Genomic DNA, 26,864 nt, shown 5'->3' with positions numbered 1-26,864 from the left:
GTGTGTGTGTGTGTGTGTTCGTTCGTCCCCTTCACGCCCCTGCTCGTGGCACACATCACACACAGCCCTGGTATTGTGTGTTTTCTGCCGAGCAACCCCCCCCCCCCCCCCCCCCGCCCCGCCATGCCCCAAGCCTTTGCAATGCAGCCTTTATCAGTCTGTTCGGCATGAAGCTGATTCACCACCTGACTGCGGACTGTTTTCCTAAGACACCAGCCTAAATTTGGCTATGTTATCACATAACCTGACCAAGCCGGCGCTACCCCCCAGCCCCGAAATACTGTGAAGTTGTTCCCGAACTTTTTTGTTTTTTTTAACGTTTATTGCTATAACCTTCTTGGAAGCTGCTTGGACCCAGGAACGTCGCCCTCCAGCATCTGTTCTTGGAATACATTCAGGGATCCTGATTTGCGTGGGAAGCGTTTCCCTCGAGCATTATTTACGGCCCTGCAGTAGTGGACCCAGCCGAACTGTCCAGCAACAGGGGAGCTGGGTACAGTGGATTTTGGCCCCGCATAGCCAGCCCGTTCTATGATGCAGACATGAGAAAGCCCATTTCTGAAGAAAATTTCATGAGTTTAGGAAAAGGCTGAGAACCTAATACTGAGTGGGAAAAGCAGCACGCACACTGCATACACAGCCAGTCTTACTTGCGAGGAGGAAATCACATGTTCATGAAGACAAAGGACTAGAAGAAAAAGAAATCGGAACGGTGATGTTGGTCCTATCTGCGTCTAAGGCTGATTCTCCATCGGGGACGTTTGTTTGGAGACGTTTCGGTTGTCACGGCTGGGGAGGGAGCACTGCTGGCTGGCAGCTAGTGAGGAGGGTTCTGGAATATGACCAGTCATCCCATACAGCACAGGACTGCCCCTGCAACAAAGAATTATCCGGTTCGAAAATACAGTGGTATTGAGGTTGAGAAACCTTGGTCTAAAGTACTTTTTATTTTCTTTATACTTTGCAGGATCTTGCACGTTTCTTAAAATGAACACATTTTACTTGAGTAGAAGGCAGGTACCGTGCACGTTATGAGAAGCAGGGTGCTGGTACTTGGGGATGCGGGGTAGGCCAGCTGTGGAGACCCGGGAGGGGGCAGGAAGCAACTGTTTTAAGGAGCGGGTGGAGTGGATTCTTTTCAGATGATAACGTGGAAAGTTGAGGCATCATCAAAGTAACAAAAATAACGCAGTGCGTGGAGAGAACAAATATGGTTGTTCACCAGTTCCCAGAACTGGAAAGTAGCTTACTATTTTTTTTAGGCAATGGAAGGCTCTCCACAAAGGTGCTTGGGGCCAATCGCAGAAATAGGTTGAGAAGGTTTTTTTTGTTTTTTTAATTTTTTTAGAAAGATTTTATTTATTCATTTGACAGAGAGAGGGAGAGCGAGCACAAGCAGGGGGAGCAGAGGGAGAGGGAGAAGCAGGCTCTCTGTCGAGCAGGGAGCCCGATGTGGGACTCGATCCCAGAACCCTGAGATCATGACCTGAGGCGAAGGCAGACGCTTCACCGACTGAGCCACCCAGGCGCCCCTAGGATGAGAAGTTTTAGTGTTTACGGAGAGTGCCGCCAACAAATGATCCCCAAAAGTATATATAGCACTCTTTGGCGAGTGTAGTGTTTACTCACACGGTCCCAGGCTGCCAGTTAGAATGGATAACAATTATGGCGTAGTAATACCTGAAGAATGAATGAATGAGCAAACGAACACAGGGCCATTTGAGATACAGGGTTGGGGGTGGGTTAAACGGCTTGCCCAGGGTTTGCTCAAAGGCCTGTGTGTTCTTTTTTCTGTGAGCTGTTCCTCCTTAAGCAAACTCGTCAGGGAAATTAGAATGTTGGGGCGGGGGGAACGTGTCCCTACTGCGCCCTGTTATGGGCAGGACTGCTGGCCGGGTGCCCTGAAGACCCGGGGGGGTGCCTACCTGCTCCTTCCCTAGTCCTGGGAGACCAGATGGCTGGGCACAGGTGGTGGTGATCTGGTGCCACCCAGTGGAGGTTTCTGGCCTGCAACCCTAGGGCGGGCTGCCTGGATACTGGATAAATGGGGCCCACCGGCCTGGGATGCTGGGGCATGAGAGACTGAGTTTTGCTGGCCTCCTTTGCAGAAGCACGTCCTGGCCTGTCCCCTGCCTGCCTGCCGGTGGAGGGACCCCTCTGATCCCTGTGCAGGTGGAGTGGGTACGGGGGCGGGTAAGAGACCTGCCCACCAGAGCCCGGGCCCTTTTGTGACCAACCTTTCCGTTGTTCTGGCTTCCTACGTGTGAGAGGAGAAAGGGGGTGGGACCGAGGGCTTGGAAAGTTCAGGGTCCCATTGGAGAAGGGAGCTTGAGGTGGCAGTAAGATGCTGAGATTCACCCACCTAACGGGGACCCTCCTCAGTCCAGCGACACGTGTTCCTTTGAGCGTCTCCTTCGTGGCCAGGCTCTGAGTCACAGGCAAACAGAGCCCCTGCCTGGGCGGAGGCTTGTAACTGGTGCCGGAGGAGACAGGAGATAAATGATCATTTCGTGTTGGCCGTGGTAAGTGCTGGAGGAAGTCTGTGCTCTGGGCACCTGCTCGGGTGGCCGCAGGGGGTGCTGGAAATGTCAGTGACGGGCTCCAGAAGAAGTGAGAGTAAGCTAAGACTGGACAGATGAGTGAGGGGTTAGCTTGGCCCAGGGTGGTGCTGGGGAATAGCCTTCCAGGTGGAGGGAACAGCACATGTGGATGCCTAGAGGAGGTGAAGGAAAGCGGTGGTTTCAATGAACCCGCAGAGGCCGAGTGGGGCTGTGATTTCTTGAATCAGCAGGTGCAGGGAGGGCGGGAGGGGGGCGGGGGCTGGAGGAATCTGCACCGGCCTACTGTGAGGAGCTTGGGTTTATTCCAGCGGTACCGGGAAGTCATTGAGAGGTTTCATTCTGGATCCCGTCTGCCGAGGAGGTGGGACCCAGGCTATTCACGGGGCCGGGAGATGGTCAGAAGACCTGCCCAGCCTGGGCTCGTGGGTCTACCCAGCACTGCTCTGTAGCCCACCACCCCCCCGGGGCTCTCACCTCACAGTAATGGCAGAGTGACCCAGGCGAGAGGAGACCAGGCTGGGGAGGGACTTTTTAAAAGGGAAGGAGAAAAACTTTCTAGAATCATAGGCAAAAGACATTAAAAAAAAACAAAAACCTTTTATTATGCACATTGGCAAACATTTAGAAAAGTAGAAGGCATGTTATAATAAAGTCCTAGGGACTAATCATTTAACTGCAACGATTATTCGGCCAATCTTGTTTCATTTATATCCCCATTCCTTCCCTCCCCTGGGATTATTTTAAAGCACAGTCTAATATATTGTTTTATTTTATTTTTTAAAAGATTTTATTTATTTGATGGAGAGAGCGAGAGAGCACAAGCAGGGGGAGTAGCAGAGGGAGAGAGAGAAGCATGCTCCCTGCTGAGCAGAGAGCTCAACATAGGACTCGATCCCAGGACCTGAGATCAGGACCTGAGCCAAAGGCAGACGCTTAACCAACTGGGTCACCCAGGAACCCCCTGACATTTGTTTTAACTGGGAACATTTCAGAGCATATCTCTAGGGGAAGACATGAATGGGATATCGTTAGCCCACATAAGAAAACATTAATTTGGTATTTTCATCTAATATCTATAATTCATATTCAAACTCCCCATTTGTCCTCAACATGTCTTTTATAGCTGCTTTTCTCTCCAGTCCAGGGTCCATTCCAGTTTCGCACGTGGATACATTGTTGGCTGGATCTCTTTAGTTTCCATTTTGGGGGCTTTATTGAGATGTAATTCACACAGCCTACAATTCAGCCATTTAAAATGCACAGCGTGGTGGTCACAGAGCTACACAATCATCATCATAATCAGTGTTAGAGCGTTTTCATCACCCCAGAAAGAATCCCCAAAAGCCTTTGGCACCCACTAATCTACTTTCTGTCTCCGTGGATTTGCCTCTTCTGGACAGTTCATATACGCGGAATCGCACCCCATGTGGTCTTTTGGGTCTGGCTTCTTGCACTTAGAACAATGTTTCAAGGTCCGTGAATGTTGCAGGTGTATTAACACCATGTTCCTTTTTTATGGCCAAATAGTATTCCATCGTGGGGATTTACGATTTCATCTCATTTCTGGCTTTTAGCTTCTTTTAATCTAGATTGTATTCGCCACACATTTGGTCTTTTGTCTTAACCCATGGTGACTCTATTTGGGAAGAGACCAGCTCAGTTCAGAATGACCCACATGCTTAGTCTAATTGTTTTCTTATGCTTAGACTTGGGGCTAACATCTCTGGCAAGAATATCTACCACCTGGGGCCTCCCAGGTTAGCACCCTACCAGTGATGCTAACCGGGAGTTTGAGCTCCCGGTTAATGCGATGATCCCTTTGCAAGGGTACGTTTTCCCTTTTTAATTAGCCAGTAATTGGGGGGATGATAGTGTGAGACCATGGGCATCTCCTGTTCCTTCACAGGCTTGTCGCTCAATGCTTTGAGCATCCTTGGTGACCGTGGCCTGAATCCATTTTGACGTAGGGTTTGCAAATGGTGATTTTGTGATGCTTTATCCATTTTTATGGGCATCCTTCCAAAAAGAAATACTTCCCCCCCCTCTCTCACTGCCTTTTGAAGTTACTCATTTGTAGTCATTATTCATAATCATGCTCAAATTGTCCCAAATTTGGCTTGTTGGAACTTCTTTCTGCAGGCGCCTGGGTCCTTTTGCGAGATCACATCGTTCTTTGCACGGTCTCTAACCTCCCAGAATAATAAGATGTTCCAGATCGACTCGGCATCTGGAACAAGCTATTTCTCCAAGGAGCCCGGTTCCTCTTAGTACGGAATAATATTTAGAAACCAACTTCTAGCTAGTAGGTAGTCTCCCTCTGATGGAGGAGTCATTCCTTTGGGGCCCTTTCATGAAGTGCTACCGGGATATGTGTGTGTGATGTATGGACATATACACGTATGTATATACGACATATATTTATGTGGATGATGTTGGAACAATAGCCACGGGCCATTGGCAGCAAGCACAGAGCCCGAGGTGCCTGGAGGAGCCTGGGGTCACCCCCTGCCCAGCCCTGGCTGAGACTGCATCACCAGGAGGGCAGAGAGTGGGAAGGCGCTAACACTCACATGTTGAACGTCCCCTTACAATGCCATTACTCACCCTCCCCTCCTGGCCCGAGTTACGGGGAGGATGACAGCCTCTGGGTCCGGCTTCATTCCGTAGAGCCTCGGACACAGTGGTCCCCAAATCCAGGTTTGTGGATGATAGAGATCTTTCTCCACCCCTGCAGAGACACTTGGAAAACAGCCAGCCTCAAAGTGGGGAGCTGGAAGAATATAGAGAAAAGAGATATTCAGCCCGGGGCTCTAATTTCCTCCACTGACCACACCAGAGGCTCCCCTCCCACATCTCCCTCCCTGGCATGGATGAGTCTGCAAGAGAGCCCTGCACCTGTCATAGGATAGTGGCGCTTGAGCCCCTACCACGCGGACTCCGTCATCCTCCCAGGTGGCCCAGTTTGGGCAAATGCCCTGGGGTACCACCGATAGCTCGGGAGGGTCCAGGGTAGGCGAGCTGGATGCGTTGATGCTTTGGAAGTGTCTGTCAAAGCTGTGGTTGGTCACAAGCTTGAAGTCGCCCCACAGCCTGCTGGGGTTGCTATACCAGCTACCAGAAGTAGGGGAGCCTTGATGAATGACAGAACGTAGATCAGTGTGTCCCCAAGGGAGGCCCCCAGACTCTGCTTCCGAGGCGCTGCCCCCTCCCTGCCCCCTCCCCCCCCAGAGAGCTGCTGGGTCAGCTCTGGGAGGTGCAGCTGGGACCCGATTTGGGGTCCTGTTTTGTGTGGTGAGCAGAGGGGGTCCTGAGGCAGGGCTGACCCCCACGCCCAGATGCTCATCCTGCCGGTGGTCCGGGGCTGTGCCAATCCCCAATCTGGTTCCCTGAGGCTGGCTGGAGAAGCCTCTCTGACAGCCACGTCCTGAGGTTCCACCAGAGAAAGAAGGCTGTGGGTCCCAGGACAGGCCTATAATGGCCCCCGACCGTGCCTTGGGGTGAGCCTGCTTCCCCGCTCATTGAGTGGCTCAGGATGGGAGTGGCCATCACATGCCCTGCTCAGAGACCCTCTTGAATCACTAATGTAACTGCTAATAATGGGGCAACAAAGACCCAGAATTGACCCTCCTCCTCTTTAGGGTCGCAGGCTCCTGTGACCAATGTGGTGTTTCTAGCTGGTAAGCCTTAATATTCTGTACCAGAACCATCCTGGGCCTGGGGCAAGCTGCTTAGGACCCGTGGGTTTGGAGGTATTTGGGACGGTGGTTTATTTGCTGGCAGCGGGAAGACATAAAAAGGCAATCCAAAGGCTGAATGAATGAAAGCGGAGAGGCGGCTGTGCTGAGAAATCCCTCCTGCCTCTCGGGGTTGGAGAGCAGCGCGTCTCGGAGGTGGCCAGGCGCCCCTGTGCGTGGTGCACGGATTGAAGGTTGGATACGCCGGACCCCAGGGGATTCAGATCAGAAGTCCTGTTCTGAGTCCTCGGTGCCAGGAGGTGGTGGCCTGCTTTAACTCTCCGCTCCCCCGGGCAGCTTCTGTAGGTTGAGGATGCAGGCGGCACACAGAACGGTTTACCAGCAGAGGGCAGCTGAGGGGTTAACTCCCCAAATCAGGGACTGGGAGAAGAGGAGGGAGACCTGGTTTGGAGCAGTTCCCTTAGAGCCTGTGCTGGAGCCTTCCTCCCATTCGCCTGCAAGCCCGGCCACCACCCTAGGAGCAGCGTGGGGTCAGGGGCACTCCCGCCTGCCCTCTTCCAGAATATGGTGACGTAAGGGTTAATGGGAGCACGCGCTCGCGTCCCCGAACTACCCCAGCATGGGGGCTTTCGGGGAGCCCAAATAGAACACCGAAATGTCCAGTATGGAGAACAGCTTCGATGATGTCTCTTGCCTCTCTCCCCAGAACCTGGGATCCTCATCACCAAGCAAAAAGCACAGCAAGGAAAACACCATCACGGTAAGCGACTTACGCTGGGTGCCCACAGGTTGGGGCGAGCTGGGGCTCTTCTGCCATGCTGGGCGGTTGCCATGGCAATGTGGACCACCGAGTGCAAGCCCAGCCTGGCATCTGGGAAGTTCCAAAGCTTGGATGTTGTGGAAATTCCCCCTGCCTCCCACCCCCACCCCTGCTCCTACCCGCACCCCCTCCCCGTGCCTTCTGTTAATTTCACCTTTCACTTTTTTCCCTCCGGGTGACCGAGTGCAGGCGGGGTGGGAATGATGCAGAAGCCATGGTCACAGGGCGGGCGGTGGGGGTGGGGGGTACACATGCCCAGGCGGGCTGGAGGGGCTGGACCGTGCTTGGCACCAGCGATGTGACATGTAAATTATAGCCACAGCGGGTTGCTTTCATGCGGGGTGACTTGTGGAAGGTGTCAGAGTTAAAAACAAGAGAAAGCACCCTAAGAATAGAGTTCTGGACGGGAGCAGGCAGCTCTTGCCAGCCCGCCTCCTGGGCTCTTCCAGAAGCCCACCAAGCCCCCATGGGCAAGCTGAGGAGGGTCCCCCCCAACACACACACACACACCCCAGCTCCGTGTTGGGGAAAGGGGGCAAATGCCTTGCTCCGACTGCAAGAACTAGAGACGTGCCAAGTGTGGTCCTGGATGTGCTGCTTGGTTGTGAGTGCAGGGGAGCCGGGAATGGGGGACCTGCTCCCCCAGGCTCCAGTAGGGGCAGTTCTGAGCCATTCTGACCACCCCCACGGACATGAGACAGAGAGTGGGTATGCTTCCCTGGCTTGTGCAGGCTGAAAATCCTGCTCTGGAAGAAGAGAGAGGGTTGGGTACGCAGTGACATCAGCAACAATAATTGTTTCCCCTTTGGTGTGCACTGAGTATGCACCAGTAGTGTTCCGAGTGGCTCCTTGAGCTCTCCACTCGCTGTGTGAGGTGAAGGTGACAGGACCAACTTCACGTGGTGGCTGTGAACAAGGGCTCTGGAGCCAGAGGGACTGTTAAAGCACCTACTAGCTGCACAGAAGCCCGGGGGGAGTTTCTCTGCCCCGTTGTGCCTCAGTGTCCACATCTGTACAATGGGGAGATGGTGGGTGTCTGTGCCCTGGGGGTGGGGTGAGGACTAAATGAGTCTGTATGCAGAAAGCACTTAGAACAGAGCCTGGCGCGTAGTAAGTGCTCAGTGCGCACTCATCTTCTCGACCCTGTTTACAGATGGCAAAACTGAGGCAGGCAGCCATGCCTCGCCTGGCTGGGGTGCATCAGGATTCAAGACCTGTGCTCTCCCCGCCTGTGGAGGTTGCCTGTGGAGGAACGTGGGGCCTGGGGCAGGGCGTGAGCCGGCCCCAGGGGCAGACCTCCCGGGGGCATCATCCTCATCTCCAAAGTGCCGCAAAATGCCCCAGAGGCAAAGCGGGAGCCCCCTAAAGTTCCCAGAAACGGGGGAGAAAGAAGGAGAAGAAGGGGAGGGCGGTATATTAGAATTGTAGAAGAAAAGTGAAAAGGACAAATGCAAAGTGGAAAGCACTTGGCTGATGGGGATGGTCCTGGGGGCCCCAGGGCGGGGCCCGAGTCACCTGCTGTGCCCTGGCTTTGGGCCAGAGCTTGGCACTTGGTCAGAGTCTCCTCTCCGGTTCATTGTCTGTCCCTGCCTCTCGTCTTCCCTCTGCCTTCCCACTGACCTAAATCAGAGCTTCTCAGAGCGAGCCTGCAAAGTGGAGTCGGCAGCCTTAGCCTCTGGGACACGTGTTTAAAATGCAAGTTCCTCGATGGGTTTCTTCCTAGACCGACACTTAGTTGATCTGGGGCCCACTGGGACATTTGCATTGTCACCAACACCCCCAGGGGTTTTAAATAAACACTTAAGCCTCCGGGAATTTTTGCTGGAGAAACCGAGGACAGGAGGGACTGGCCAGAGGGCACGGAGCAGGCAAGGAGCAGAGCCCTGGCCTTGAGCTGGGTCTGCCGGCTGCCCGCCCAGGGGGCCCCGGACACCCCGCACGTGTCCGGGCCGAGATGGGTGCAGGCCTGCGTGCAAGCTGCGGTTCTTTCCTGTCCACGGAGCACTCGATCCCCGCCCCCCAGCCCTGTTCCCAGCCCTCCTTCTGGGCTCTGATCCTCCAGAGCTCATAGTTTCCCAGGGAGGAGACCCTGCAGGGCCACTGGACGGGGTTGGGGGGGTGGAGGGGTGCCCAGCTCCCGGCGCACAGGCGAGTGGGGACGGGGTGAGCAATCTCCCACGTTGTCGGATCCCACCCAGTGGACGTTTGCAGGCATTCGCTCAGATGCTTGCTGGGCAACAAAGGGCGGTGGCATCCAGGTGGGGCTGAGGAGCCAGGATTGAACTTGATTCTGACATTCCAGCTTTCCCTCCCTGCGCTGGCCTGGAGCAAGCTTCGGGCAGGGCCAGCCTTGGGGTGGGTTGAAATCTAGAGGATTCCAGAGGAGATGATGACAAAGCCACACTCCTCTCCTGGAAAGAGGAATCTGGGGGACTCTAGCTTCTGCTTCCCGATGTGGTGCATCGGATGCCCTGGATCCCTTGGGGGGGGCAGGGAGCTGGTGGGCTGGAGGTGAGCCTTTGGGGTCTTTTCTGCTTCCACAGACCCAGTTGCTCTGACTTCTCCTCCTCCACAGCCTCCCACATCAGCAAATTCAGAGCCAGCTGCCAGATAGGTGGGTGAAGGACCCAGCTTGGCACTGGACCAGGACTGGGGGCCACGGGGGATGCGCTTAGGACTCCTTACGTCAGGCCCCTTGGGTGGGTCGCAGGTGTGTTCAGCAGCTGTGATGTTATGGCCAGGGCCTTAAGTGGTGGTTGCAGCCCCCTTAGAACGCCCCAGAGAGTTTCGGCGGGGGGCTGCCCCTGTGCAGGGTGGCCCTGGCAGAGCCTCAGGGAAGAGAGGGGCTTACTCTGTGTATCTGAGGGCTGGAGAAAACAGTTGGTGTCAGCGTGAAGATGTTACTGGTCGCGGACGGTGATCTCAGGAGGAGCGAAGGTGGGGGTGGCTCCCGGAACTTCTCCCAAACAGTCACTGAGAGGCATACCCCCTCTCCTGCTCCCTGTTGAGCACCCCTTCCTACCCGAGCCCCTGCCTTGGGTGGGGTGTGGAAGGTAGCGTGACGCGAGTTAACAACAGCCGGATTGCCTGACTTCAGACACGGACTCTCCCATCACACAAGCTGTGTGATCTTGCGGAACTTGCTTAACCTCTCTGTGCCTTACTTTGCTCCTCTGTAGAACGGGGATAATAATGGCAGCCACCTGGTGGGTAAAGCACTTGGGGCAATGGCTGGTATGTTATTAGCTCTTATTGGAGCAGAAGGCGGTTCCTTAGCATGTCTCCTGTGTTTTCGGGGAGGAGGATGCCTTCAAGGCTCGTGCTTTGCCCAGGAGGCTTTGGGAGGAGGACAGGCTTTGTCCTGGAGATGGTGTTAACCTGGAAAATGTCCCCCAGGGGGGCACGGGAATCCACACCTGGAGGTTTCCATGGGGAAAGCTTCCCCACTTGCTCATCTTTTCTGTTGGCTACTCTTCATGGTGGGGGGCAGTCCTGCACATGGTGGGATGCTTACCTCTACCCGCCAGGGACTATTAGCAGTGCCTCCCCCATTTTGTAACAACCACAAATGTTTCCACATTTTGTAACAACCACAAATGTCTCCATTGGTCTTGCCAAATGCCCCCGGGTGGGGGTGGGGTGGTAAGAGAGCAAAATCGCCCCCGGGTCGACAGTCACTGAGTTCACTTCTCGGTGCTGGGAGGTCTCCCTGCACAATCTCTCATGTTCCTCTGCTTATCCTCTCTGCTGCGTGGCTCGGAGCCCCCATCACGACTCCCAGTCCCTGGGGAGCCTCCCTGGTGGCCGAGGTCCGTGTTTTTTCTCCAGAGAGCTCACCCCACCAGCAGCCCAGTCAGGTCACTGTCCTGCTAGACATTTCTGGGCCTCCCACGCCTGCAAGGCCCCCCTCCGGCCTCAGTTTAACTGCGTTCCCCTGCTGTGGGTGCATCCTCAGACCCCTGGCCCTTTTCCTCCCTGCAACCCTTTGTACCTCCCACCCCCTGTCTGCCTAACCCTCACTCTCTTATTAGCCTAAAACTCGCTCAGGTTCCTTTCCCCAAGCCCCAGGCCTTCCTGCAGTCCCAGCGTCCATGCTTACCCCCGTGGTAGATTTATCTCAAAGTCGTGCAATCACTTCTGTACTTGTTTGCCTTCCTCGAGGGGCTACAAAACTGTCGAGGACAGAGACCATTCCGTCTGCCCCTGGCCTTTGGTCATTGCACCAAGAAACTCTTTCGGAGCACTCCTCGGGGGCCTGTGCTTGCCAGGGAATAGGGAAACAGCAGGGAAAGGGTCTCCTTCCCCTCCTGGAGCAGACGGTCTGGCCAATTAAACGGTCATGAGAAGTGTAATTACAAATGTATGTGTGCAAAGTGCTGGAAAGATCTAGCATCGCGAGGGGCACGCGAGAAATGTTTGCATGCATTCGGTGGACGAGCAAGCGTTCCTCTGAGTAGCAGTGCGGTTGAGGTTTGAGCTCTGCTGTCAGCCCAGCCCGGATTCAGAGTCTAAGCTTCTGTGATCTTTCGTTTCCTCCTGTAAAATGAGGCCCATGGTACCCAGCTCGTGGGGCTGCTGGGATGATGACGTGGGAATGTGTGCAAGGCTCCGGGTGGGGTGCCTGAGGGAAGGGCTCCTCAGGGATTCCCAGTGGTTACAACTGCCTCCCCACCAGGGGGCTGGCGGGCGTGTAGTTCTCGGGCTGCCCACAGGGGTGCAGAGCTCGGAGGAGCACTGGGGAAATCCCTGTGGGCCCGCTGGGAGCAGACATCCCCAAACCAGAGTTGGTGGAGGCAGAGGGCAGGCACCCTGGGGCCCCTGGCCAGTCCATCCAAGGAGCCGTGTCCCCTACAAAGTGGTAGATGCAATGACAGGGATGAGTCCTTATCCTCCCCATCCCCCTCACCTCTACCCCCTGGTCTTTCCTACCCCTCCCTACTTCCCTCTGGAGTGGGCATCTCGGCCCTTCCTTCCACCAGGTGTGTGTATCCCGGAGGAGGGGGCTCCTGTCCTTGGCTGGGACTTCTCCCATGCTGTCCTTCTGGGACTGCAAGCGAGGCCCGGGCCCCTGGCAGCCGGGGCGGGATGGGGGCCGATGCGTGTGCTACATATACTCAGCCGCCCGTGAGCCCCTGGACCCCGAGGTCAAGGCTGGGGGCCCCTGGGCCTGACTCAGCTTTGCCTTACACGGTGCTGTCATTGACGTTGTCCTCACTATTATTCCCATTAACTTTGAATTATGTGCCAACATTGAAACATGGAGACGCCTCACACACTCATCCCGATTTTCAGCCTCTCTTGGGTCGTGTCACCTGATGGACGACCCACTGGACTCCTGCTGGCTTGCCAACAGCTAGCAGGAGCCAAGAGGAATCTGCTCGTTGCACAGATCTCCGCAGACCCCACCCCTTGCCAAAGCGGAGGCCGGTCGCCCCCACCCCAAACCACAGTTTCCGTGCAGGCGGGATCTCACCTGTTTGCACGGCTGCCTCGCATTAGAGTTTGAGGCCTCTGTCCAGAACCCCAGGGTTTTCTGCACAGTTCCTGCCTCGAACATCAGGCGGCTCCGCGGTGAGGCTTACAAAGCACTCCAACGAACAGGCTCCCCAGGAGCAGATCCTGGGCTTGAAGCAACACCAGCAAGAGCAGTGGTAAAACCATTTCCACCTGGCGGGGAAAGCTGGGACACCGCGGACATGCTTGGGCAGGAAAGTCTGAGACAGGCCCCAGGAATGTCTGCACTGCCCTCTCCTGGGCGAGGGCCAGCCCCAGGAACACACCCTGTGTGATCGCTCTCAACTCTCTTTGTAGAATACATATGGTGATTAAAACGCACACGGTAACCTCTCAGCCGAGTAGTTCCTTTCTCTGGAAGGAGGTGAGGTTATCAGCTTCCAGAAGTATTCTGTAGATAAATAACCAAATGTGTACATATTTTCTCCTCTTCTCTTCCTCTCTTTCTACACAAATGGAAGCATACTAGAAATACTATTCTACATCTTGTTTTTTTTCTTCCCCACTTAATAATAGGACCTGGTGCACCTTCCATATTAACACATAAGAACTTTCTCCCAGTGTCTTCTGCTGCCCATGCAAATGCCAGAGATGCCCCCCCCCCCCCCCGGCCTGTGCTCTGTTTAACCACTCCCCTGCTCATGGACAGTGGGGTTGTGTTTTTGCTGGGTCTGAAAGACCGTGTGCGTGCGTCATTGCATGCACACGCAGATAACGTCCGTAGGGCATGCTTTTTGAATTGCAGTCACTGGTTTGGGGGCTCAGGTCATGTGCGATTTTGATGGATCCTGTTACACTGCCGTTCGGAGTGTTGGGACTGGTTCCAGCCCCTCGGGGGTAGGCGTGAGTACTGTTGCCCCTCATTTGAAATGCGGGCCCCTGGAGCATCCCAGGACTTCAGTGCGCATCCTGTCAAGCTGGCGCTAACGGGAGACCTCGGTAATGCTGTGTTCCAGGGGCAGAGCCCTCCCAGCTGCTCCCAACCCCCCAGACAAGGTGTTTCCTTTCTTGTTCTGTGCCCTGCAGATAAACTGCGTGACGTTCCCACACCCAGACACGATGCCAGAGCAGCAGCTATTGAAACCGACCGAGTGGAGCTATTGTGACTATTTCTGGGTAAGTGTGCCTCAGTTTCCCCCACCGTGTGACCATCCCCCACCACGCCCTCCCCCCTGAGGATCAGGAATGGACACCCAGAAGGGGCATGAAGGGTCTGGAGCTCAAAAAAGAGGGTCCTCTCCAGTTGAAACCTGGTGGTAGATTTAGGATCCAAGGCAGGAATTTAAGACCCTCTTTGGAATCCAGATCATTCCCTAAATCTCAGAGGATCAACAGGATTTTCATTCAGGGCAACACGGAAACCCCGGACAGGATGCAGATGAGCACAAGGGTCACTTCTTGGCTGCTCGGTAAGGGCAAGAGCCTAAAGTGGAGGTGCCTGGGCAGGCTCAGTTGGTTAAGACTCAGGTCTCTATCTCAGGCTCGTGAGTTCAAGCCTCGCATTGGATTCCAGGCTGGGGGTGGAGCCTACTTAAAAAAAAAACAAAAACGGATAAGATGGTACATTGTATCTTATGTGTATTTTCCCACAATTAAATAAGTATCTTTTGACAAATGCACACAGCCCACCTGCTCACTCTAGGAATAGCCCTTGGCGTGGGCATTTAAAGTCAGCAATGACTTTCAAAGTGAGATCACCTCATTCTGTATTCACATAGTGCTGATGGTTGCTCAACCTTGTGAACATATTAAAAACCACTGACTTGTACACTTCAGGAGAAAAACAACAACTTTTGCAGGGACCCCGAGGAACAATAAATAAACAGAATAAAAGCTGTTTGTTTCCCCACCATGCAGAATGGATTGCTACCCGTTTTTAGATTTGCTAGCCAAGCACCAGACAGAAGTGCTGTGTCCTGTTGACAAGTCACTTGCGTTCTCGAAGATACCCGGCGATTCCTATTGGCCCTGCTGGTGTTTCTTCCTGGTCTCGGGGGGATATGTGCAGGGAGCAAACATCGTGAGGAAGGTTCTCTCGGGCGGCAGGGGTCAGAGTGTACGAGACCCTGTAGGCCCTGTGAGCACGCTGGGGTTCCCTCTGTTTGCAGTAGGAAGCTGTTGGGATAGGATGTGATGTGGTTCAGAAGCATCGTGCGGGGAGGGCTGTGAGTGGGCGGGGGTGGACATCAGCAGCAGGTGCAGGAGTTAAAGAAGGATGGTGGCAGCCACAGAGATGAGGAGAAGTGGCTGAGATTACAGACGTCATTCCTAAAGAGGGGTGCAGGAAGCAGAGCATTCAGGGGAGACTACCTGGCGCCCTGGGAATGCACACCCCAGGAGCAGGAGGTCAGGGTACATGGCGTTTCACGAGGGGGCATTGGGGAGCCTTGGGGCCCCGCCACTGGTTCGCATCCAAGAGAGCGATGTTTGTGCACCCTTGTCCTCATTCAGGCTCTGCCGGGATCTGCTACTTACTCTGGGTTTTATTTTCCCGACTACCACTTTTTCCTCTAACAGAAATCTCCCTGCTGGCACAGTCATTCAAGCCCACCGTTTCTGGCTGGTTTTCCCGAGTGTGGACACATCACTCGGCACACCCATCCATTGTGGGAGGCAGATTGGGGCTCTGTATTTTGGGGGATTTTTCTTTTGCTTTAACCAAGGTGTAGCATTTACCTGATGAAGTGCACAGATCTTAAAAACACTTGGAGAAGCTTTTAATTGGCCAGAGCAGCCGTGCCATGACTTGGTGCGTCCCGTGGGATAGTGATCTCCCTGTCACAAGAGGTATTAGCAGTGTGGCCCAGCGGGCTTTTTGTCAGGACAGCCGAGGAAAGGGGATCCCATGTTGGGGTGCGGGGAGTTGGCGGCGGATGTCCATAAACTTTTCAAATGCTTGATGATAGGAAGTGGGGTTCTTTCTAGACATCACCCGCCCCTTTCTGAAATTTCCAAAATTCCCTTTTCCTAAACATCTGCTCTGGAAGGGTTCTTAGAGATGCAACTCAGTCCTATTGCAAAGGGGGGATCTGGGGGGACACAGCCTAGGATTGGAAAGGCCTGACTGTGTCACCCGGGGCTGAGCCGAGACAAGGACTAGGTCTTTTGGACCCTGGAACAGGGTCCTCACCGATGCACCTGTCTGAAATCAAAAGATGCATTTTTTACCCCTTCCATTAAGTACCAAAGCATCTGACTCTGGATTCTTGGTGGGGAAGGGCTGTAATGGGGGAGAACATGGCTTTAGGTGGGGTACCAGCCTGGGGCTGAGAAGTCTCTGAGAGCCATGTGGGCAGATGCCGGGACGAATGTCCTGCAGAGAAGGCTGAGCCTAGGGGCTGCCAGGCAAGAAAGAGGTATTCAGGTGTCCTTGAGGAAATGCAGGCAAAACAAAAGAAAACATTTAATTTTGAAATTTTGAGAGTATTTGCTTGCAAAATGGATCCGGTACTGAGCTCCCATTTCATTGACTTGGTCATCTTCCCCAAGTCCTGATTTATTTAAAAGTTGACTAGTAGTAGATACCGCTTACTGAACATTTAGGGTCTGGCCAGCACTGTGCTAAGCCGTTTCCAGAGGCCCCTTATCCTGAAATGACCACAGGAGGTGGGTGCCAGTATTCCCCAGCTTCACAGATGAAGCAGCTCAGGCTTGGACCAAGTGGAGAGCTTGCCCGAGACTTCCCAGCTGGGATGTCAACCCTGGCACCCTGCCCTTTTCCAGAACTCGGGCCTCCCTTCAGTCCGGTCTCTCCGGAAGCCCCCGTGATCTTGTGTGAGTGTGTGTGAGAGGCTACCGCGGCCTGGCTGGTGCGGGGGGCTGACGGGAGACAGGAAGGCTTACGGCTAGGGTCACCTGCCCCCAAGGCCACAGACTGTGTCAGGCCACCAGGACTCTCCCCGGAGCTTCCAACCAGCCTCAGCAGCTACCTGGTAGGAAGTAGGAGGTGTTGGGCATCGGCAGCCTATACTCCTGGCCACTTGCCCTTTTTCCTTTTCTTTCCCAGATTGGGAGAATTGAGGGCCATGGACGTTGGCGGGGGGGCGGGGGGGGGCATCAGCGGCTGCAGGGCTCAAGCGTCAGCACACATGTGAAGGTGGGGGGCAGCCGGAGAGACACGAGGTGGGACAGTGGCCACAGCCTTGCTCTTGGGCTGAGGTCCGCTCACCAGGGGCACCCGGGTCCCTTCGGGGGCCGCCTTCCCCACGCTCCATTCCCTGCGGCTCTGGGCACCCCGTCTCCTAATCTCTCGCTCGCGCTTCTGTGTCCCTTCTAGGCTGATAAGAAGGACCCCCAAGGCAACGGCACGGTGGCTGGGTTTGAGCTCCTGCTTCAGAAGCAACTGAAGGGCAAGCAGATGCAGAAGGAAATGTCAGAATTCATCCGGGAGAGGTGAGGCCCGGGCCCCTCCCAGCTCCTGCGGCCGCGGACAACCCCCCCCTTGGCCCCTGAGCCTGAGGTCGGGGAGCGGCCGGGATGAGCACTGGGCCTGGTTAGCGCCACGGGGAATGTGAGGCTGGGGGGCACCAGCTGTGGTTCTCGGGACAGATCTAACCTGCAGATGTGTTGCTTTGAGCTCTGGGGTACGTTTAAGGTTTGGTAGATTTTCCATTAAAAGCTGGCTCTCTGGCTTGTCTTGAGAAGGCCGAAAGTCTGGCAGGAAAGGCTCACAGAACAATGGGCCGGAGCCAAGTGGCAGCCACCCCGTAGAGGTAGCATGAGGTCTGGTTTGTCACAGTCTCCACCACTCCCTGCTGTCTCCCCACATAGACTGCTTAGCTCCTTGACTTACCTGCATGGCCCTCATTGGAAGCCCTGTCCCCGTCATAACAAAAGAGGACAATGTCGCCTTGTAATTCATCTTTGAACCCAAACCGTGTCCCGGACCTGGTGCCCCCATCCCTGTGTTCAGGGAGCTCGGTGAGATGGGAGAGTCAGGTGAGGTCACTGTGACAGGTGCAGGGGTTATGATAGCGGTTTTGCTGAGGGATGGTTTGTCTGAGCGAAAACGAGGAAACCGTAAATTCAGCCTGATGGAAACAGGAAAAAGTAGAAGGAGAAGTTCCTTCTCTACCTTCCTGCCTCTCAGTCCCTCCAAGTTCTGAGACCCTATAAAGCACACACCTACCTGCACACACACATACACGCAACTTCCACCTGGAGTTTCCAGGGCACGCTGGAAATATTTACAGTAAATGCCAATATATTTATTTATTTTATTTTTTATTTTTTTATTGTTATGTTAATCCCCATACATTACATCATTAGTTTTAGATATAGTGTTCCATGATTCGTTGTTTGTGCATAACGCCCAGTGCTCCATGCAGAACGTGCCCTCCTCAATATCCATCACCAGGCTAACCCATCCTCCCAACCCCTCCCCTCTAGAACCCTAATGCCAATATATTTAAAAAATTTTTTGGGCGCCTGGGTGGCTCAGTTGGTTAAGCGACTGCCTTCGGCTCAGGTCATGATCCTGGAGTCCCGGGATCGAGTCCCGCATCGGGCTCCCTGCTCAGCAGGGAGTCTGCTTCTCCCTCTGACCCTCCCCCTCTCATGCTTTCTCTGTGTCTCATTCTTTCTCTCTCAAATAAATAAATAAAATCTTTAAAAAAAAAAAAAATTTTTTTTAAGGATAACCATAATGTAGTAATAATTCTTTGGCATTTTAAAGCACCTCCTCTTTTCCTTCGGAGATCTGTTTTCTATTTGTATAATCAGATCTCTATCTTGCGAGCCATTACGCTGGTAGGGAATGGAGAGGATGCGTAGCTCAGGTGCGCGCTAATAGCCGTATAAAGCAGGTGGATAGGAAAAATGGCCATAGAGTCAGAGTTTGAACACACGTACGATGTTGTCCTTTCGTAAAAATGTCGTGTTAGCAGATGAACGGGATCTGCCACCTGAGAACACACTGGCCTTCCGTGGGCAATGCAGACTTGTCTCGGCAGGTCTTTCCGAGCCGGGAGAGGCGAGAGCAGAGGTGGAGCGTGCTGGGGCCGGGCCGTTCGCCAGGGCCCCCGTGTAGGGCAGCTGGGCAGGGCTCGGAGGGGATGCCGGTGCTCTCTCCAGAGACAGGCCGGCCATGTACCTGGCATGTGCGGTTGGCATCGAGGAGCTTTGGAGGTGTGAAGCTAGGAGCGCTTGGACCTGCTTTCGAGAGAGACGTGTTGGCCGCGGGCTGGGGGCTGCACACCGGCCGCCCACGTCACCCTGGGGAGGGCAGAGCGATGGCAAGGGGGTGACGGAGGGACCCGGCCAGAGGTGGTGGTGAGGGCAGACCCGTGAGAGAGGGAACGTGGCCGTGGGTCTCTCAGGGCAAAGCAGAAGATAAATCTTACTCAGAATGATGCCAGGGGGCTCAGTCGGGCCCCCCCGTTCCATATCACTGCACCCATGGGCCATCAGCTTCCCAGCGGCCGGGAACAGATGCTGCAGGTCCCGGAGTGTCTCGGGGGCCTTCCCGTTTGCCGAGTGATGGGCCCGGGGCTTCGAAGTGGTGGCCCTGGGTGTCCCAGCACGCCCCAGAGGACCAGTCAGGCGGTGAGCGTTGCCTTTGACAACACTGGAGCAAGATGTGCCGGATAATACAGAACACTCCTCCAGAGGGTTGCCTGGAAAGTGTGTCAAGGGCCCGCCTGCTGGAAGCAAAATCCAAGGCCACTTCCCTCTCTAGGGAAATGGAATCAGCCCCAGCTCTGGGCACTGCCTGGTTTCCATGGAAATACTTGTCCCTGCTGGCTTGATAGTTGGAGGCATGGGGAGGGGGGAGGGAGGCTGGGAGGCCGCAGGGGGAGGGGTTTTTCCTGCTTCCCAGGGGCTGTCACCACGTCGGAGGGTCTAGGCCCCAAGTGCTGGGGCTGGAAGGGAGGCAGCCCCGGGTGTCCCGGTGGTCCATCATGAGTTACGTCTTGATCTAAAGGCCTCCCGTGTGTCCAGCCCTGGGCTAGGAGCCGTGTGAATGAGAGCACTTCTTCCCGGCCCGGTAGACAGGTGGAAATACCCCTTTACAGGTGAACAGACAGAGATTCACATAAGTTCGTCCAGCCAACGAAGGTTTTTTAAGCACCTGCTGTGTGTTGGGTGCATAGACAAGGGCCTCGACCTCTCAGAGCGTGTGGTCTAGTGGGTTCCTTTTCCGCGGTCAGTAAGCGCTAGGACTGCAGGTCAGACCCACGGCCTGGCGCTGGAGAGCTGACGTGTGGGGTTTTCTCCCTTTGCAGGATAAAGATCGAAGAGGAATATGCGAAAAACCTAGCTAAGCTCTCTCAGAACTCCTTGGCTGCTCAGGAGGAAGGGTGAGTGCGGAGGACGGTGACGGAAATGGGGAGAAACCACAGACGGGAAAGAGGGGGGGTTCCTCCTCACCGATCCCTGATCGCTGCCATGGTCCACTGAAATGGGGAAGTTCTGCATAGGCCCGGCTCCAAGTGGGCAATTCCACATTATTTTCTCTGTAGTGACCAAGGGCCTCCCACCCCCTCTGCCCTGTGCCCTGGTAGCTAGACACTGCCCCCCAGACACTCACCCAGTGCCCCTCTCTCTGGGAGCAGGCTGGTGAGGCACTGGGTGGGAGAGGATTCTGGACCCAGGCCCTTGTTTAGAATCCTCTCCCATGGGCCCGAAGCCCAGGCTCCCCTCCCTCTCCAGCTGCTGCCTTGGGTCGAGCCTGGGCTGGGGGAGGCTCAGCGCCACCCTCCCAACCACAGAGGGGTCCCTAGTGGTGGAAGACTTAAGGCTTCTCTGCTCATCTCTTGACAAAGACTTGCAGCCTGCTGTGGGAATGTAAAATGGTGCCTCGGAACGCTAACCAGGATTACCGAACGACCCAGCAATTCCGCTCGTAGCTTTAGACCCAGAAGAATTGAAAACAGATACTCAGACAAATAAATGTGCCCACATGTTCATAACAGCACGATCCATGATATCCAAAACATGCAAACAACCCAAATGTCCATCAAGGGACGGATGGATGAACAAATTGTGTCCATCTGCACTGGATATATGGATATGTGATGGAATATTATTTCGCCACAAGAAGGAATCTGGTCCTGATCCGGGCTACCATGTGGATGAACCTCAGAAATATTATCCTAAGTGAAAAAAGTGGGATGAAAAGATTGCACTTGATAGGATTCCATTTATATGAAATGTTGCAGATAGGCAAACCCACGGAGGCAGAATGAGGTGGGTGGTTGGCCAGGGGAGCGGGCAATGGAGGGTAACAGCTTCCTGGGTTTGGGGTTTCCTTTTTGGGGTGCGTATTCATCTGCTTGGGCTGCTGTAACAGAATCCCATAGACTGGGCGGCTTCAACAACACGAATATAATTTATCCTGGTTCTGGAGGCTGGGAGGTCCAAGATCACAGTGCCGGCGGGGTTGGGGTCTGGCAAGAGCGCTCCTCTTGATTTGTAGGTGGCCGCCTTCTCCCTATGGTCTTCCCTCGGTCTGGAGAGAGAGCAGACTCTCTGGATTCTCTTCTTATAAGGACATGAATCCTACTGGATCAGGGCCTCACCCCATTTGACCACATTTGACCTTAATTACTTCCTTAGAGGCCCCATCTCCAAATAACAGCCACACTGGGGTGGGGGGCTTAGGGCTTCCACATGCGAATTTGGGAAGGACACATCATATGAATTTGGGGTGGGGGCTTAGGGCTTCAACATATGAATTTGGGGGGCCGCACTAGGGTGTGGGGCTTAGGGCTTCCAGGTATGAATTTGGGGGGGGTCCATAACGGGAATACAGATGTTTTGGACCAGGATAGAGGTGGTGGTTGCACAATATGGTCAATGTACTAAACGCTGTGGGATTGTCCTCTTTAAAACAGTTAATTTTACATAACCTGAATTTTGCCTCCCATCATAAAGACGACCAGACTCGGGAGGGGAGAGTTGAAAGGTCCCCCGAGGTCTTCTCCCCAGTGCCTCCCTCCCTCCGGGGCAGGCCATGTTGGAACCCCTCCTGCAAGGGGAAATGAGCCCTGAGGACGGTGGACGTCCTGTCGTGGGTGGTTGTGGTCGTCGGAGGGCGGCGACGTTAAGTCCAAATCCCCCCGCGCGGCTTGAAGCCTTCAGGGGACGAGCCATGCCAGCGCAGGGTGGCTTTGATTCAGGCCTCTCTGCGTGGGCTCGCCGTGCAGCCAAGAGGCTGCCCCTCTGTGGTTTGCCACTGACCCGGTGGCCCCTTTCTGCCCTGCACACTAGGCCCCAAGACAGGGGTAGGAAGTGGGGGACACGGCTGGGGGAGGTCACCCCTCCGCCCTGGCATGGAGGCTTTCCTGGATATCCCCCCGCCCTGCAAACGCAGTGCTGCTCTCGGGTCTTCCGGCTTCCACCTCCTCGGCCTGGGCTACTGCCAGGGACACTGCATCCTGCCAAGAGGCTCAGCATATGCTCCCAGCTGCACGAGCCAGGCCTGCGCCACCACGCTGTATACACACATGCACTTACAAACCCGGGCAGCCCAGCACACGGTCGCCTCGCGTGCATGGACGCTGTGCCCCTGTGACATGGTCGTGAACGCGCACCCCGTCGCGGCTGCATGCACGCACTCCTCCCAGCAGGCTCCCTTGGGGTGTGTGAACGCATGGGGTACCCCCCCCGACATGCAGCAGTGCTGTTTTGCATTTGCACACAGCTTTGGACCTTAGCGGGGTGCACCTTGCAGTTCTCAAGCGCAGTGCTAGAGCCTAGAACCTTGGGGCACCCCGGGAAGATGCTGGTGGCAGGGGGCGGGGCATCGGGCGCTGCGCCCAAATTCCATTCTGGAGGGTATGTGCACTGCTTATTTATTCCATCTTCCGTTTCTCTCGCCTGTGTGGAAAGGAAATGGGATTTGGGCCCTTTTGGGCCCTTTTTTCGTTGGTAATGGTGACGTGGTGTGCGTTTCGATTTGGCATGCCTCAGACTGCGTATTGCAATGGAAATATATCTCAGGTTTTATTTCTTTCATTAACCTCTCGCCAGATGAAAAAAATCTGTCTTCAAGTGAGAGAATTTCTAAATTGCTTTTTTGTCCCCTAAGTTGCTTTTTTTTTTTCTAAATTGCTTTTTTTTTTTTCCTTAAATTCCAGGGGGCCTGGAGTTCTGGGGTTGGGGGAGCGGGGGCGGACCGGGGAGTGTGCTCGCTCAGAAGCACCCATCGGAGTGTTTGGAACGGGGTCCGCCCACCTGTGAATGCCCAGCCTGGGGGCAGGGCCTTGGACCTTGTCCTGAGCGTGACCCTGGGCTCCCTCCTTCCCCACAGCGGCACCCAGGTGACATTCTCAGGCCACTAAAGCTGCCTGGGGCCGGTTACTGACCATGCGCCCTGCTGACCGTAGCCTCATGGACTCAGCACCACCCCGGGCCTTTTTGGCTTCCAAGCTCTGGATCGTAAGCTCGTGTGTAGCTTGGCTGCAGGGACAGACCTTCTCTGTTGGCCTTTTTTCGAGTTCCCCACTCCTCCTGGGCCTGCTTTTGCGTGGCACCCGCTCTCACTGTAGATCTGTGATCCATCTTTTTTTTTTTTTTTTTAAAGATTTTATTTATTTATTTGACAGAGAGAGACACAGCAAGAGAGGGAACACAAGCAGGGGGAGCGGGAGAGGGAGAAGCAGACTCCCGGCTGAGCAGGGAGCCCGATGCGGGGCTCGATCCCAGGACCCCGGGATCATGACCTGAGCCGAAGGCAGACGCTTAACGACTGAGCCACCCGGGTGCCCCGATCTGTGATCCATCTTGAGATAATCCACTTGTATGGCGTCAGATTAGGGTCGAGGGTTCTTTCTTTTCCCCTGCGGGTATACTGACCATTCGTTGAGAAGACCATCCTCCGTCCCCCACGGAGGTGCTTGGCAGCGGGCAGGGCTATGTGGCACTTTCTGTTTGCGAAGGGCTTCTCCCTGAAAAGGTGGCTGGCCTTCTTCCTTGATAGACCAGCAAGCCCTTGCACTGCCCGCCTATGAACAGGGATGGATGCCCGGAAGCATGGGGACAGTAACAGGCAGGTGTCCGGGCCCGCCCTGCAACTGCATCCCACCTTCCTCTCGCATCTCCCCCGGTTCTCTGAGTTTCCGGATGTTTCCCCAGCCTCTGCTACCACCGGCCCCCTCAGCTCGGTTTGGGATGGCTCACGTGGAGACCCGCCATACCCCCGGGAAGGGGCCGAGATCTCCTTTCTGGGTCTGACGTTCTCCCTCGTGTTGCAGCTCCCTGGGAGAAGCGTGGGCCCAGGTGAAGAAGAGCCTCGCGGATGAGGCAGAAGTCCATCTCAAGTTCTCCGCCAAGGTAAGCCGGCCCTGCGGCCTCTCTGGGTTGGCTCTGCGCAGCCGTGTGCCTCTGAGTGGCTCGCGGTGGTCTCTCCGGTGTGTCCCGTCGGCCTCTTTCCGTGGTCCGTGGTGTAGATTTCCAGTGCGGGAAAGAGAGCCTCAGGAGGTGTAAATGTCCATCAGCCACTCGGAGAATCGTAAAAGGTTCATAAGTGCTAGTAGTTATAAGTTTTTATTACCTTTGTTTTTAATACAATTTTACTAAGTGTAGATCATTGCATTTTTAACACTGGCCATCTTTAACAACCAGCTCACAAAATTCCTACAAATTTAGCATTCGGCTCTTCCGAGCCGCCCCGGCACACGTCTATGAGGTGAGAGTGGGTAGTACCTCTCAGTCCCTTAGGGGACCCCCACTCTCCTTCGCTGGAGGACCTTGCGGGCATGTTCTATTTCTTCATGCTCTCCGGAGAGGCTAGACTGTGCCACAGGGAGGATCTGTTGGTTTGGTTTGGTTTGTGACCTTGAGGACAGTGCGGTTTCTGTCCTGTTCACTCTGCCCTTAGTACTCAGGGCAGTGTCTGGGGCACGGTAGATGCTCAATAAATATTTTCCAAAGTAATAAATGAACATGGACAACTGACTAGCTCCTTCCGACACCCCCGTCTTTTTAAGCCTACTTTTTCTCAGGATTTCTCCGTGTTTCCAAATGACCCTCTCTTCCCCACTCCCCAGCTCGTATCTCCAAATTCCATCTCAGGCTCTCACCTACTCTTCAGGGGGAGAAAATAAACCTAGTGTCTAAATGAAATAATTTATACTAAAGTGTGCATGACTGATAGGGCTACCTTTTAAAGGAAGAGAGACCCCTTGAGAGTAGCACCATTCTCGGGGACCTTTGTCTCCTGGGGTCCACACTCTCCCCACTGTCCCCAGTCAGACACAGCAGTCCGACAGGGCACTTGGGCAAAGCACTTAAACTCTGAGCCCCCGTTTTGAAATTGGAGGGCACCCTGCCTCCTTAACTACCGTAGGAAGGTAGCATCTCCTAAAGGCGGCTGCTCTTCCCTGACTCCCACACTCCGAGCTCATGGTTCCATCTGTTCTCCAGAGCTTTCCTCATCGGAATCGCCGTTCTGGGTTTTGGGGTCCCCATGGGATGTGTGCTGTTGGAGGACAGGAATCCAGCTTTGTACACATCTCACCACCCCACCCCGTGATGGTCCCCCCCTGCACACAGAGGGCAGAATGAAGGGCCCAAATGATTGGGACCCATGAAGCGGCTCTATAAAGATCTGGGGTGGGAGGAAGAAACAGTGCTGTTAGAAGCTCCCCGCTTCTGAAGGATGTTAGTGCCCCAAGATTGGGTTGACTGATGACTCAGCCATGAGTGAGACTTTCAGGGCTCACAGCAGGACCCTAACCCAGCCACTGAGCACTTTGCGGGAAACTTGCCGGTCGGGCGTGGGGAGGGGGCTCCATGAGGCATTTTTTTCCTGCCTTGTGCAAAGCAGTGAGTTATTTTCAAGCCGCCGATCGGACAGTGTTCCCTTCAGGCCTCCCTTCTCGTGTCCTGACCCCGAGGGCTCTGCACTCTTTGGAGGCAGAAGCCTCCACTGATGGGGGAGAGGGACAGGGGAGGCTGCCCGTGTGCAGTAGAGCTGAGTCTTCAACCTCTGAAAGGTCACCTGCTGGGTCCCCACGAACCCTGGTGGCACCTGCTGCTCATCAGCAGGACCCTCCGGTTTGATTGTTTCCAGGGTACTCAGCAGGTGCAGCTCAGGTCCCACCAGTGAAGGGCTCCATCCCACAGGGTGTCCGTTGCAAGTAGTGGGTTCTGAGGTTACCCACACTTCTGTCTGATGTAGCTGCAAATAAGGAGCTCCCACGACACTCTCCTTCCGTTTGATAATTTGCTGAATGGCTCACAGAACTTAGGAAGACTTGTACTTAGATTTACCAGTTTATTCTACATTAAAGGACATCATTAAGGATACAGATGAACAGCCGGATGAAGGGGTACATAGGGCGAGGTCCAGAAGAGTCCTGAGCGCAAGAGCTGCTGTCCCCGTGGAGTTGGGGTGCTCACCAACCCAAAAGCTCTCCAAACCCAATAATTTATAGATTTTTGTAGATTTTCATCACGTAGGCATGATTACTTATTAGCTCAATCTCCAGGTCCCCTTCCCTCCCCAGGGGGTGGAGGAGAGGCAGAAAGTTTCAAGCTTCTAATCATGACTTGGACTTTTTGGTGACCAGCCCCCATCCTGAAATTCTCCGGGAGACCACCAAGGTCACCTCATTAGAACAAAAGATGCTCCCGTCATCCAGGATATGCCAAGGGATTTAGGAGTTCTGTGTCAGGGACCAGGGTCAGAGACCAAATATTGGCACAAAAGATGCTCCTAGGCCCCCTACCACTTGGGAGATTACAACGTTTTCTGGAGTTCTGGCCGGGAGCCGGGGACAAAGGCCAAAATACGTATTTGTTGTATCAGGGTCTCCCAGTGTGTAAGCGTTCTAGAAGGTTCTGTGCAGGGAATAACTCCTTTGCCTTGGTTTTATCAACCATCTTGACAGTCAGTGTCTGCATTTCACAAATGAGCCTCACAGAGAGGCTCCATCACAGCTCATGGTCATGTAGCCTCAGGCTTTTGCTCCAGAGGAAGCAAAGGGCAAGACTCAGTCAATTGGCAATTTGCCCCCCAGACTTCTCTCTGGGCAGACTAGTGGCCTTTAAAGCACAGAGGGCTTCACCATGCAGCTGATGGGGGGGGACTTGTGACAAATGTTCGATGAGAGCTTCTGATGCCCCCAGCCTGTCCGTCCGTGTTGGTGGCCTTAGGGAACGAGAGTAGCAGCCGTGGGAGGACAGTGATTCCTCGAGGGCGAAGGGGCGCCAAGGATTTATTCATCTGCTGTGGATCACATGGCTCTGTATGCCTGAAACCCATTTTAGCATCTGCTTCCAGAGGGCTCGTTGAAATTCCACTCTGAATGTTCCGTGTCGGGGGTGAGA

At 54.5% G+C, this 26,864-nt stretch overlaps 1 protein-coding gene across 7 annotated transcripts in view; it reads left to right on the top strand.

Annotated features, from left to right (window-relative positions):
* The window catches only part of GAS7 (growth arrest specific 7), a 194,070-nt gene that overhangs the window by 156,419 nt on the left and 10,787 nt on the right, over window positions 1-26,864 (top strand). For all 7 annotated transcript variants that reach the window (XM_032432012.1, XM_032432014.1, XM_032432018.1 and 4 more), the window contains 5 exons: window positions 6,963-7,016; window positions 13,617-13,706; window positions 16,867-16,982; window positions 19,814-19,888; window positions 23,786-23,864. In XM_032432012.1, the coding sequence (XP_032287903.1) occupies window positions 6,963-7,016; window positions 13,617-13,706; window positions 16,867-16,982; window positions 19,814-19,888; window positions 23,786-23,864 (414 nt within the window). The remainder of the gene's footprint in view (window positions 1-6,962; window positions 7,017-13,616; window positions 13,707-16,866; window positions 16,983-19,813; window positions 19,889-23,785; window positions 23,865-26,864) is intronic.

This window comes from Phoca vitulina, unplaced genomic scaffold (genome assembly GCF_004348235.1).
Source record: "Phoca vitulina isolate PV1807 unplaced genomic scaffold, GSC_HSeal_1.0 scaffold47, whole genome shotgun sequence".
NCBI lineage: Eukaryota > Metazoa > Chordata > Mammalia > Carnivora > Phocidae > Phoca > Phoca vitulina.
The sequence above is the reverse complement of the archived record's forward strand: the minus strand, read 5'-3'. Positions and strand labels throughout refer to the sequence as shown.